At 40.1% G+C, this 12,087-nt stretch overlaps 1 protein-coding gene across 2 annotated transcripts; it reads right to left on the bottom strand.

Moving 5' to 3' along the window:
• Window positions 1-5,721: 5,721 nt before the first annotated feature.
• SLC25A29 (solute carrier family 25 (mitochondrial carnitine/acylcarnitine carrier), member 29) lies at window positions 5,722-11,790 on the bottom strand. Of its 2 annotated transcripts, XM_010141116.1 has the most exons (4): window positions 11,740-11,790; window positions 9,697-9,731; window positions 7,094-7,177; window positions 5,722-6,465 (listed from the first exon to the last, which is right to left on the bottom strand). In XM_010141116.1, the coding sequence occupies exon 4, from the start codon at window positions 6,430-6,432 to the stop codon at window positions 5,722-5,724; it is 711 nt and encodes a 236-aa protein (XP_010139418.1). In that variant the 5' UTR covers window positions 6,433-6,465; window positions 7,094-7,177; window positions 9,697-9,731; window positions 11,740-11,790. The 2 variants fall into 2 exon arrangements, with proteins under 2 accessions (XP_010139418.1, XP_010139419.1); XM_010141117.1 differs by lacking the exon at window positions 9,697-9,731 and having other exon boundaries at window positions 11,740-11,787.
• Between the last annotated feature and the right edge of the window lie 297 nt (window positions 11,791-12,087).

A 12,087-nucleotide genomic window follows, 5' to 3' on the forward strand; every position in this document is an offset into this window, starting at 1 on the left:
TTAGAGGATCCATACATGCAATATTAGTATCAAGTATCTTTAAAGAGAAAAGTGGAAATCTAGTGGCATGTAGTGTTAATGAATGTGCTTTCAACTGGAAGTGGCTGTCTTGGTTAGCTGAAAACCGTGATACACCAGTGCTTCACTCCAGCAGGGGCTTCCTGAAGTCTAAGCTCACCTGCGGCAGATAGGGCCTTGCCATTTGTCTTTCCTTTGGTGTGTTGCTGCTTGTAACGTTTGCAAGGCCATTGCAGAGACTGCAGGAGAGGTGTTGCTCCAGAGTCCTGCATTGCTTCTCTTTAGGGAATCAAAGATCTCAAGTCAGCTGGCTCTCTCTCTGGGGCAAGTAATTGTGTATTTCAGAGGGATGTTGTTTGTGAACAGCAGGTATATTTTTGAGGTAAATTATAGAACAGATAAAGACTGAGACGTAAGATGGACTCCTTGTTAACTAGTGGAAGATCCGTACACAAAAAAGCTTGGTGACTGGGTGTGTCCTAATGTACGTGAGCTAAAGCTTATCTCAGCAATCGGCTGCAAGACAAATCTGTAGAAAACTCTTCCTAGTTAGTGTTTTGATTTAAGGGCTGATAAAGTTGGGCGTCCTTCAGAGCTGCGATATTCTTGCCGAGGACCTCACTAACATTGCGAATTGCAATTTTGGCTTGCAAAGTTTTTGACCGCCTCACACATGGGGCACCATGCAGCTTGTGTTTTGAATTGTTTTTCAAGACACTTTTTCTCGGCTACACAGGTTTGGGGTTTGGATATAGAATCCTTCAGTCTGCTGTCTTAACTGGTGCTCTGAACCTTCGATGGATCTACATGAATCCAGTGTCTTCTATAGCTTGAAAGGGCATGCGGATGTCTGTGCTTTGGAAATGGGTTGTAAACAATAATACTGTGGCAGGTCTTCAGGTTTTCCTCGTCTGTTGTTATTTTTTATTTTTACTCTTTTGTCTTGCATAGGTTAGGGATAGGGGAGGATTTCATCTCAATTTTTTTGAGTGTGAAATGGAGGTGTACAGACTTTTCAGTTATGACCTGGCAGGGAAGCAGAAATCTGCCTGGAGGAAATTATGGGTAAGAGTTTTACCTCCTTTTAATTGCGGTTTAAAAGCGTGGAACTTTATGACTAGTCTGTTTGAAAATCACCTGTTGTAGATTCTTCTTTAAGTGAAAATACATCAGTGCACAAGGAAGAAGGTATGTGGCCTGGAGTATGCTTGATCTAGGATAAATCTCTGCTTAAGTGAACTAGATGAGGTCCCAGAATTTTATTTCATACCAACTTCAGTCTAGCAAAGTCAAATCACTCTAACAACAAATTTTTCTTTTTTGATACATTTAGCAAACAGTGCAGACCATGAGGTCAAGCTTCATCGTGAGTTTAATATTTTATCGTTTGACACATGGATATGGTTGAAATGGTCCAACTATTTTACTGTTAGTAAAAAACACGGAGGGCTTCTGTCAGTAAGAAAAAGCCGTCATAATAAAGTATAGTAAAAGATACCAAGAAGGAATGTAACCGTTGGGTGTGAAGGTTTGTAGGCCTGAAGTATGTTTTGTGAACATCAGAACTTGTCTTTTCTGTTTATATCAATGTATAGGGTATTATTTTTCAGTGCAGACCTTGCCTTGCTTGCTTTCAAATTACTGATTGATGAAACCGTATAGCTTAATATTACATTTTAGGTCAAATCAGTTAAAACTGATAAACTGTAAGTAGACAAGGTTTTACTGTGTATTATATGTATTTTGCATATTATGTCACTAACATTTTTTTTCTGTTAGTGATAACCAATTTTGTAATTAGGACAACAGTAGAACAAAAATTTCACGAGTTACAGTGGGAGGATGAAAATGGCTTATTTCCCTCTACATTCCTCCCCCACTGCCATGAACATACATAAATTCCTGAACACTGAAAGAACCAGTTTGGTTCCTCGTGATTTCAAAGCCTATCTCCACTAGGTTTGGCCTAGGAAGTTCTCTGGTTCCCTACTCTCTGGCTGTGCCTCCCAGAGTCAAACTGCCCCTTGGATCCTTCGTGTGTCTCCATGGCTGTGGTGTTTGATACAGCATGTTGCCTTGGCTAAGCTTCTATATTCTCTGGCTGTTTTTCTGGCTGAAGAGGAGTTTAATCGTACTTTCTGCTAAGCTAATGGTGTTTGGCACACTTCTGGGCTTTAGGTTGTTCTTTAACTATCCACAGATCAAAAGTCTGGCTAACAACAGCTGCTAATACCCGTCTTCCACCATAATAGTAAATATACTTAATTTCAAAGAACAAACACATCCCTTCTCTGCAAGGTCAACTTTTTATACTTGCCTCTTAGTAACATTCCCAGTATGCTACCTGAGCTGCACCCCCAAGGTACAGGTTTTCATCCCTTCAATGTCTTGCTGCTTTTCCATGTGAACTGCAAAGAAGCTACATGCAGATAAAGGCAAGGAAGAGTGCCCAAAAAAAAAAAAGGGAAGAATACTGTCATGTTATGGTTGCAGACATGATAGATAAACTGAATTTGACCCCAGTAGTTTTACTGTAATGACCAGGGTTGCACCTGGCTGCTTTTTTTCCTCTTGTCCTACTTCAGTGTATTTGTGGCTGCACTCCTAACACTGGTAGGACCCATCCACTAGCAGGGGGGGTCATAAGAAAGAGCAGGGCACAGGGACTTGACAGTAGATGAGTTTTACTTTGTGAGTTTTACCACCGTGTTATCTTAGTTTGTTGGAGATTTAATATAACACGGGTAGGCCCCATCCACTAGCAGGGTGGGTCATAAGAAAGAGCAGGGCGCAGGGACTTGACAGTAGATGAGTTTTACTTTGTGAGTTTTACCACCGTGTTATCTTAGTTTGTTGGAGATTTAATAGAGCATCTCCTACCCAGTATCATGATGCCTGTGGGAATGAGGAGCTGGGGGTGCAGAACACAGTTCTGACTGACTTGGCTAAACGGGCTGCCGTATCAAGAAATCTAGCCGGAAGTGAATCATGTTTAAAAAGGCGACACTATTGTCTACTTGATTTCATAGTTAGTTAGGGGTCACCAGACTTCAAGTGCTTGACATCAGACTAGGTTGAAAGCTGACTTTTACCCTCTTAGGCTTGTTGAGTAACCTCCAGTATTTCTACTGATTATTTAGTTGCAGATGGATGAATTTCTGGAGGGAATGATTTAGTAAATACTGCAAGTAACAAGTGTCAGCAGTATGTAGCCCTTTGTTTCAATGATGCGACTATCTTTCAGGAAGATACTGTTTGTTTATTCCAGTATTTGTTTCTGTGCTGCAGTTCAATGTTGTTCCTGCTGGGAGAACACAAGGTACTTGACTGGAACTGCCCCTGGTCACAGTTGGCTAAGGGGTGGCCTTTGCCTTTTCTGATCTAGCAAATTAATACTTGACAGTGTTTCTTTAGGTCATTCATTTACCCTTTAAGATGATGAATTAGTAGTCAGTAGCTGAAGTAACTTCTCAGCAGCAAGAAGAGGTTTTTTTCATCAGTCATAACACACATCCTGCCTTTCCTGTGTGGCTTTTGATTTTTGGGATGTTGATGCTCTTTGTGGGCTAGTTGCACTGGCTAAAAAAACTACAACTTTTTTGCTAAACTTATGCATCTTAGAGCCAAGTGTTCTTTTGATTCAGGTATGAACGGGGCTGTTGGCAGATCTGGTACTTAATTCTGATGTGCCTCTGCAGCGACCTAGACTTTTCTTCCACAGTGGTGCAGCATTGGTGCTACCAGCACTGCTTAAACCAAATAAATTTGGAATATGAAGGGTCCAAGCATGCTGCCAGCTCTCTGGGTCCAAAAGCAGGATTGTTCTCTTAGCTGTAGTATCTTCAAGTGAGGCTTGGTGAAAACACCAGTTTGAAGCAGCAAGCTCAGACAATTTCCCTTTTTTGCTTCAATGAACTGATCCACCCTAAGCCAGAGCAACGTGCTGCCTTTCCTGGTGGTGTGTGGCAGGCAGATGGGGAACATGCTTTCTCAGGCAAAAGCGAGACATCCCACTCTCTTGCAAGGTAGATTTAACACAAGGAAGCATTTGGATATAACATAAGAAACTCTAAAGAGCCAAAGTAAAAATTTTTAAAAAATTTATTTCAATTTTATATACAGTAATTACAGACTACTATACAAAGTTGTAAATGGTCTTTGTTGTGAGTTGTGCATATGCAGCTCAGTAGACAGATTTAACATTCAGTTTGAATCCTCAGTGCAAGTAGGCACTAAAGCATCCAACATACCTCCAAGGTATAAAAAGACATGACCAGTTTCACAGATTTCTCCAGCATATTTTGTTACAGTGCAAAATGCTGCAAAATAAAGTTTTAGAAAATTCATATAAATTAAGCACATATTGCACTTGTCCCAATAAAAGTGTAACAAGTTGTTCTTACTGAACCAGTCTGGTACCTTTTAAAACATTCCTTGCACACGAGCACGCCTTCCTGCTGGCTATTTGTGCTAAGTATGTGTAGTTCTTATTCCAAATCTTAAGGAACTGTGTATAGCTCTTGGACTAATGCAGTCCCTCTTGAACAGACTGCTGAAAGAAAAAATCTCAGCAGATTAATGTAACAAGAAAATGCTCCAAAACAGTTTTCAGTTGTCTTTCCAGTAGCACTGTAACTAAACAGCTAAAAATCAGCATTGTTTAAATTCATAACGCAAGTGTATTCAACACCAACCAGTTTATACACTTACTTAGACCCCTATTTTCTGTAAAGGTATGAAGCCCCCCCTTCTAAACATGTACATATTTACAGTACTTCAAGCTGTTAAACTAACATCACACCCACGAACATTTTGTGCAATACATCAGGTAGGACTTTGACTTCTGTACATCACTGGCTGCTACGGGGCACGTTGGGAGAAGTGGTGCAAAGTTGCATTAACTTCAGAGAACAAAGTCTATTTGGGTTGAATCTAGCCAATACAATCCGTGCACCCACCAAACAAGAAACGGAGGTGAAGGTGAGTAACACCGGTCTTACTAGATTTGAGTTTCCCTAGATCCTTATGAGCCTTGAGATTTAAAGGAACAAGTGCATATGAGTGCAGATACTATAACTTTGTGCTTAAGATGTATTTATTCAAAGCTGAAAGGTAAGGGAGTAGCTTAGGAAAAATAATTTTTTCTTTTTTAGCAAACCAGTATAAACAAAGTTGCTAATAAAACCACTGACATATAAAAGCAGAGGAAAAATAAAACATATGGCTCTCTGAATGATAGTCCATGTCTTAAACAGTTTGGGGTTACCTGCAAAATGCCTCCAACATTCAATTTCCTCCCCCTACTTCACCTTAGAGGATTTTACTTACTCCTGTTACTAACAAAATCTTTTCTGAACACATTTCTGCATTCAACTCAGTCATTCAGAACATGAGTGGAAGAAAAGCTGATTTCTGGTACTCTGCATTCTCCAGATCCTCTTCTGGAGGAGGCACCACAGTAACTACATTATTTTCTGCAGGCAGGGCCCCATCTTACTTGGCTACTACTAGAGATGAAGTCCTTACTAAGGCAATATGCTGTTTATACAAGTAATGAGATGAAATCCTAGCTGGACACATTTAGGAATTCTTTGTACAGACAGCAGACGTTTACACTACTTGTGCAGGTGAAGTGTTTACATTTAAAAAAAAACAAACCAACCCAACCAGCTGGGCTTTCGTATCAGAACAAACAGATAAGGTTCACAAACTGGACGGCTGGTGGATTACTGGACTGGGTTCACATTCATGAAGGTTGTTTTCTGGCCTCATATACATTAGGAACACATTGACAGCAGCAAAGGTAGCTGCATTGACAGGAAAAGCACGGAGAAGTGTGGAAGTGAGACCTCTAGTGAACACCCTCCAGCCTTCTTCGTGGTAACTCTTTCTGACGCAGTCTAAAATGCCATCGTATTGCGTAACACCCCCGACGCCATCGGCCTGAAGCCGAGATTTGATCACATCCATAGGATAGGTGGAGAGCCAGGACACGATTCCTGACACCCCTCCAGAAAGCAGCAGCTTGGGAATAACATAACTGTCTTCAGCTTCACAGCCTAAATACCTGGTCATACAGTCATAGGTCAGGAAGTAAAAGCCAAAGCTTGGAGTCTCTCTTATGAACGTAGAGACCATGCCCCTGTTGATACCCCTCAGCCCTTCCTTTCGATAGATTTTGATCAAACAATCCAGAGAATTCTTGTAGTTCTTAGTTTTTAGTTTGTATTCACCTGTTCCTTGAAGCTGCATTCTTGTCTTTGCCAACTCCATGGGACAGCAGATGATGCACTGGATAGCCCCAGCTGCTGACCCTGCAACGAACTGGTTTAGAGGAGTGTCTTCTCCAAGAGCACGAAGTGTGTTTCCTTGTACACCGAACACAAGTGCGTTAATGAAGGTAAGTCCCATCATTGGTGACCCAATACCTTTATAGAGACCAAAAGCCTAATGGAAGAAGGAAAGAAAAACCCTTTTTAACAGTGGTGGTGTTAACCTTCTGAAACTGTGCAGAACGTGGCCTTTCTGGTTCTCCCTTGTGCACTAACTTTCTAAGAACGGTCAGAAGATCAGTACCATCTTGCTTTATAATAATAATTTCATCGCTACCTAGGACACAAACATCTAAACATTTTTAGCAGTACAAATACGTAGTCGAACACATCCAGAGAATAATCTTAGGCCATCCAGAGAAAAGTTGTCCGGTAAATTTTATACTTTAGTTTAAGTAGCTAAAAGCCTAAAGCCACCATTTTAGTTATGCTCTTCAGCAGAAAAAAATCAACAACTCACATTTTCTTCACTCATTGTTCAGATTGCTTGAATTCTTGGAAAAGCAGCTATTCAAATAACGTTACCTTGTTTAAAAAAGTAACCTCAAAACGTCAACTTCCAACTTCATGAAGTTTCTGACAAACTTCTCACTACAGTATCTGCCCTGTGCTCAGGTGAGGTTCAGAGTATGCTTTTCCTCTTGATCTGCACTATTTCTAGGTTTTTTTAACAGCTTTCCCACCCTTCTGATACAAAATATATGAAGATACAAAAAAATGCAAAGCGTTAATTTTGTACTTACAGATTCTTGCTTTATGATGGACTGAAAGCAATGGAAAGTCCCGCGGTAGAGAGGTTTCTCTACATTTTGAACTTGTAGACGAACCTATAAGAAGTTGTATGAGATACTGATTTGTATGTCGAGAGCAGCCTAATTGGTAAACTAGTGTCTTGTGCATATATGGAGATTTGCTCTAGCGATGCATATGCAAGAGCACAGGCTGGACACTGGAATGCCATATGTGGCAAAATAATTTTAAAATGTTCTGTAGGTGTTTTGAATTAATTTGGGGGGTGAAAGCATGAAGGGAGGAGCATTTTTAACGTGAATATTAGAAAAATAGTACGTGGAAGTACAAGAGGGTACACTTATCTAGAATTTCAGATGGAAGTTTTCCAGTACTGGCTACAATAAATACTTTCTTCAGCTGCCACGAATACTTCTGGTCACACCAAGAACTATTTGTACAAACCTGATAGAATTTTACCAAACTTTATTTACAAGTAAAGTGTGAAATAAGGCTAATTGTAAAAGGATGGAAACTGTCAGCACCACCACCCACAGTGTTTCTGGCTACCAGACCTGGGGCCTTCACCAAGATCTGATTTTTTTTTTTTTTTTTAAAGAGGGTAGCTGGGAAGAGACTCTTACAATGTCTCTACTTTGCATGAGGAAAGAATAAAAACCTACTTGTCCTTTTAAATTCTAGTATTTTTTTTTTAACTTGCTAATTGCAAATAATTTGTGAGGGTGTGGCTGTTTCAAACCTTTAGCATCACAAATCAGTTAACTTTTCCAAAACTGAAATGGTATCTTCTGCTGGACAGACAGAATCTACTGTAACTGGTGACATGAGGAGACAGGCCAACTGCCCAGATGTTTTTAACATTAAATGGGAAAGTCCAGTTCAGGTTTTCCTGTTAATTTGTCCTCAACACATTTCAAACAAAGGCAGGCCTCAAAGCTACCTAGTTCGTACAAAACCTCCACTGCAATAAACTCAATAAATTGGCTTTGCTGGATTGGAGAAGTGAGAAATCTGCCTTTGATCTCCAGCATGGAGGGCTGCAATGTTCCTCAGAAAAGGTGCTTGTTAACTATTCAATGCTGCTGCTGCAGCTCCAGGGAAAAAAAAACAAACTCAAGACTCTTATTCTGAACAGAAGAAAAGATGATCAGGTCTATGTGAGAGGTTCCTGACTCTAAAATCTCTTTATCCCTGTTTGCCTAAAGTAATAATAAACACCACCACAACAATGAATGACCCAGAAGATGATGTGGGTCTAGAAAAGGATTTGGGGATGTGGTTTGTCAAAATTCTGTATTCCTTGGGGCAAAAAAATCAGGCTTTTTTTACATTCCCACAATGTTATTTTATGTTTTGTAAGTCAAAACTGTAGTTTTCAGTGTCATTTTAGAATACATGTTAGTGTATGCTAGGCAGACTGGGAGCATGGGATCACCTCAGGTCTTCCAAGATGGAACAGGATTTTAAAACTTCTTAAAAGTAGGCTTATAGTAGAATTCAAGGAAAATAAATCCTTTGTTAGTGAAAGTGACGTTTGGGAGGGCAGGCAGATGGTTCAAACTGCTCGGGAAGCAGTCCCCCAAGCAGTGTCATAAACCTTAACAAGCTGTACAAAACAAGGGTGTTACTCCATTTACAACGTACTGCTGTTGTTTCAAAACCTGTCTGTGAAGTCAGGGGACTTCCACATGTATGGGCTTTGGGAGAATTGCAGCTTTATTTTTCCTATATACTTTAGTATTTAGAATTAGTCACATTCCATATATAGGTTGAATTTCCGAGCAGCATACAGCTCCCACTTTTTTTTCCTAAATAATTTGTGAAATACTGACTAATCAAGCCTTGATGTAGGATAAAATATTTAGAGAGTGCTGATGCTCCAGGTTTAAGAATGAAAACCAGCTCTTTGGTTTGAGCACAGCAAACTGCCAGGTAAGGCAATGAATGCGTATGAAACTATTAATGAGTATTAATGCCATATTCAACAAGGTCTTTAATGTGTACAGCTATAGGAAGGATGAATCATGTGCAAAGTTTAACCCTCCATTATATTCATTGCCCAATGTTCTTGCTTCCTTCTTATTTAAAATCACTGTTATTAAGGTTTTAGGTCCCATAGTAACACACTGTGATTTTACAGTGCTAAAGACTTGCATAAAGGTACTCAAGACTAAGCATGAAAAAACCAAACCACCACACCCCCAAAACAGTCCAAACATTTAATAATGTGCAAAATAAGCAATTTAGAGGTGTTTGAGCAATGAAAATGTCCTCAAAGGATATGCAGTGGATAAGACCTCAACACCAGTGTGCCTGAGATTCAGTTTTAGAGGCACTGTGTGTGGAAGCATACATGACCAGAAATGTATACCAGAACGAAGGTTCAGCATAAGACTTTACATTAAAAAAAAAAAAACACCACAAGGGATATTTAAACCCCACTCCCTCCATGCCATAGGTGTAGAAGAGGGACACATCAGTTTAAAACCAAAAAGGGAAAAAGCTTCATAAGTCTTTTAGATCTTTATTGGAACTAATACATTGGGAATAAATTAAGACTGAGAGAAACAGAAGTGTTCACCTGGGCTGTACTTACTAGGTAACTCTCCCGTGATGAGGCTTATCTGTCATCTACAACAAAGTAACACTTTTGCTGTTAATGAAGACAGCCCCTAGCTCAGAAAGTAAAGGCAGTTAAAAGCAAAAAAGCAATTTTATACATTACATCAACAAACCAGGGACAAGGAGTTTGCCAGTTCTGAGATCAGCTCAGTTGTGGGTTTTGCAGGGTGACTTCACCAGCTTAATCTCTCCCTGTGTGTCCCACCATCCCCCTCCCCGCTTTTGTGAAACATGATCACCAGCCAAAAAAAAGCTTAAAAGCCAAGACAGAAGTAAAACTCCGGCTTATCCAAGCAGCTTTCTCATTGTTCAGTTATATTAAATACTTACAGTCTAAGCTAGCCCTCTAAACACTGCAGAACTGTAAAAACTGTTAATTCTTCACACATACACAACAAGTTATGCAATGTCTTTTTTCTTAAGCCTGGTTATAGGGTTAGTTTGCCTACATACAGTGGTGACTATGCCAGCTAATAACACAAACATTAGTATTTTCTCTAGCTAAAAGTAGATAAATGCTTATAATACCTTCTGACGGCTATGAAAACATAGCGTGCCATACTATGGATTTCATAAAACATTTAAAGTCCTCTGCAAACAAACTCTTGTGATCTATTGTAAAGCGGGATGCTTTTTCTAAGGCAAACACATCTATTTTGCATTAATACATCTGCTGGAACTAGCTCAGGAGCCACAGTTTTGCAGATGCTTCAATGTCTAGTTCCATGCACTAGAAGTTGTTCCATTTTAAAACCAAACCAACCCCACACATGCTTAACTTTAGTCTGAGCATAGAATTTTAACAGTTTTACTAGCTTAAGTGAAATGACCCATCACCTTGAGTTAAGCATGTAAAATTTGGCAGGACACGGTGAAAATGAGACAGCTGGCCCTGTACCACTGTACAAAAATGTGCAGGTCTGGATTCCATTCCTGAAAATACATACTGGAATTCAACCCAATTACTTAACAGTCAAGTTTACCACACTCTGAGAAACACACATACAGTTCTTACTATTTGAGCAGCTTGCACTTGACTGGCAAGGGCTAACATCCACTAGCTGGGAAAACCTGTATTGAATTAACCATGTGCTAGAATACAGAATATCGTGACAACCTCAAACACTTTCAGCCCTTTGCATATCCGAATTCAGCAAGGTAGAGGTAATCCAAATATATATCTAGCAGGTGGCACACTGTCTGCTACAGTCAAATGATCTGGAGGATGAATTTAGCAGGGAATATATTGGCATTCCTTTTTCTATTCTTCCAGTGCAAGACTGGATAAGGCTGCTACAAGGTGACTGAAGTTGTCATGCCATTCTGAAAAACGGGCTTGGACCCCTGGAGTCCTGGCTGAAGGGCCCTCCAAGTGATTTCAAATCTTATCTTCGCAGTAGCTACCCTTAGTATGCTTAATACATACACGTAACAGACCATCAGAAAATCAATTTTAACTTGAAAAGGTATAAAATTATATAATAATACTTACAGGGAGGAAGAAGCTCCCAGACAAGCTTCATGCTGTGGATTTTTATCCACTTACACACTTTTGCTAGTGTAACTAATTAGTGATTGAGGAACGAGTAGCAGAGCTCGAGGGGAAAACAAACCACAAATTTTCAACCTAGTAACAAAGTAGGTTTGAATTACAAATGCAGGGAGAGGCAGTTCTAGCAGTCAGTGGCGAACAGCTGCAGAGGAGCAAGCTTAGAACAAAATTAATTTAAATGTAAGATCTTATTTTCAAATACGATGTTATTGCACTGATGAACTTGTAGTTTAGGCCAACATTTATCGTGTTACTGGGTTGCATCATACACACAAAGTATTTTTTCACTTCTAAAGAGCTAGAGACTGCAATCTATCAACAGTGGTTGAAGAAGCTTGCCCCAAGCTTTCCAGCATAGATTTATGTTCCTACAGTGTGTCTGAAGATTTTCTTTTTCCTCCCCCATTCCTTGGAAAAACCTTAAGTTTTCTACTTAAAGATAAAGGTATTTCATAATCGACCCACCTTAACAGTGTCAAATGGGTGTCCTACCAGCACTCCGGCAACACCTGAAATACAACAAATGCCAGGGTAATACCTCATAGTTTTCTTCCTTGGGTCTGGGACTACCGGTGCCCAAGCAGCTCTACCAGCCTGAGGAGTAAGTGCCCAGCATTATTGGTAGGCCAGGTAGAGAGCATCCTGTCAGGGCAGAAGAGATCTGCAGTTCAGTCTTTCAGGCCTCTGCTAGGTGTCAAGCTTCTGAGCCCCAGGCAGGGGTTGAAGCGTGTGACTACAGAGATGCCACATCATACAGGACATTCAGCAGTGTTTCCTGGCCTCAACCTAAGGCAAGTGCAGAGAGCAGAAACT

Source organism: Buceros rhinoceros, unplaced genomic scaffold (genome assembly GCF_000710305.1).
Source record: "Buceros rhinoceros silvestris isolate BGI_N320 unplaced genomic scaffold, ASM71030v1 scaffold19098, whole genome shotgun sequence".
Taxonomy (NCBI): domain Eukaryota; kingdom Metazoa; phylum Chordata; class Aves; order Bucerotiformes; family Bucerotidae; genus Buceros; species Buceros rhinoceros.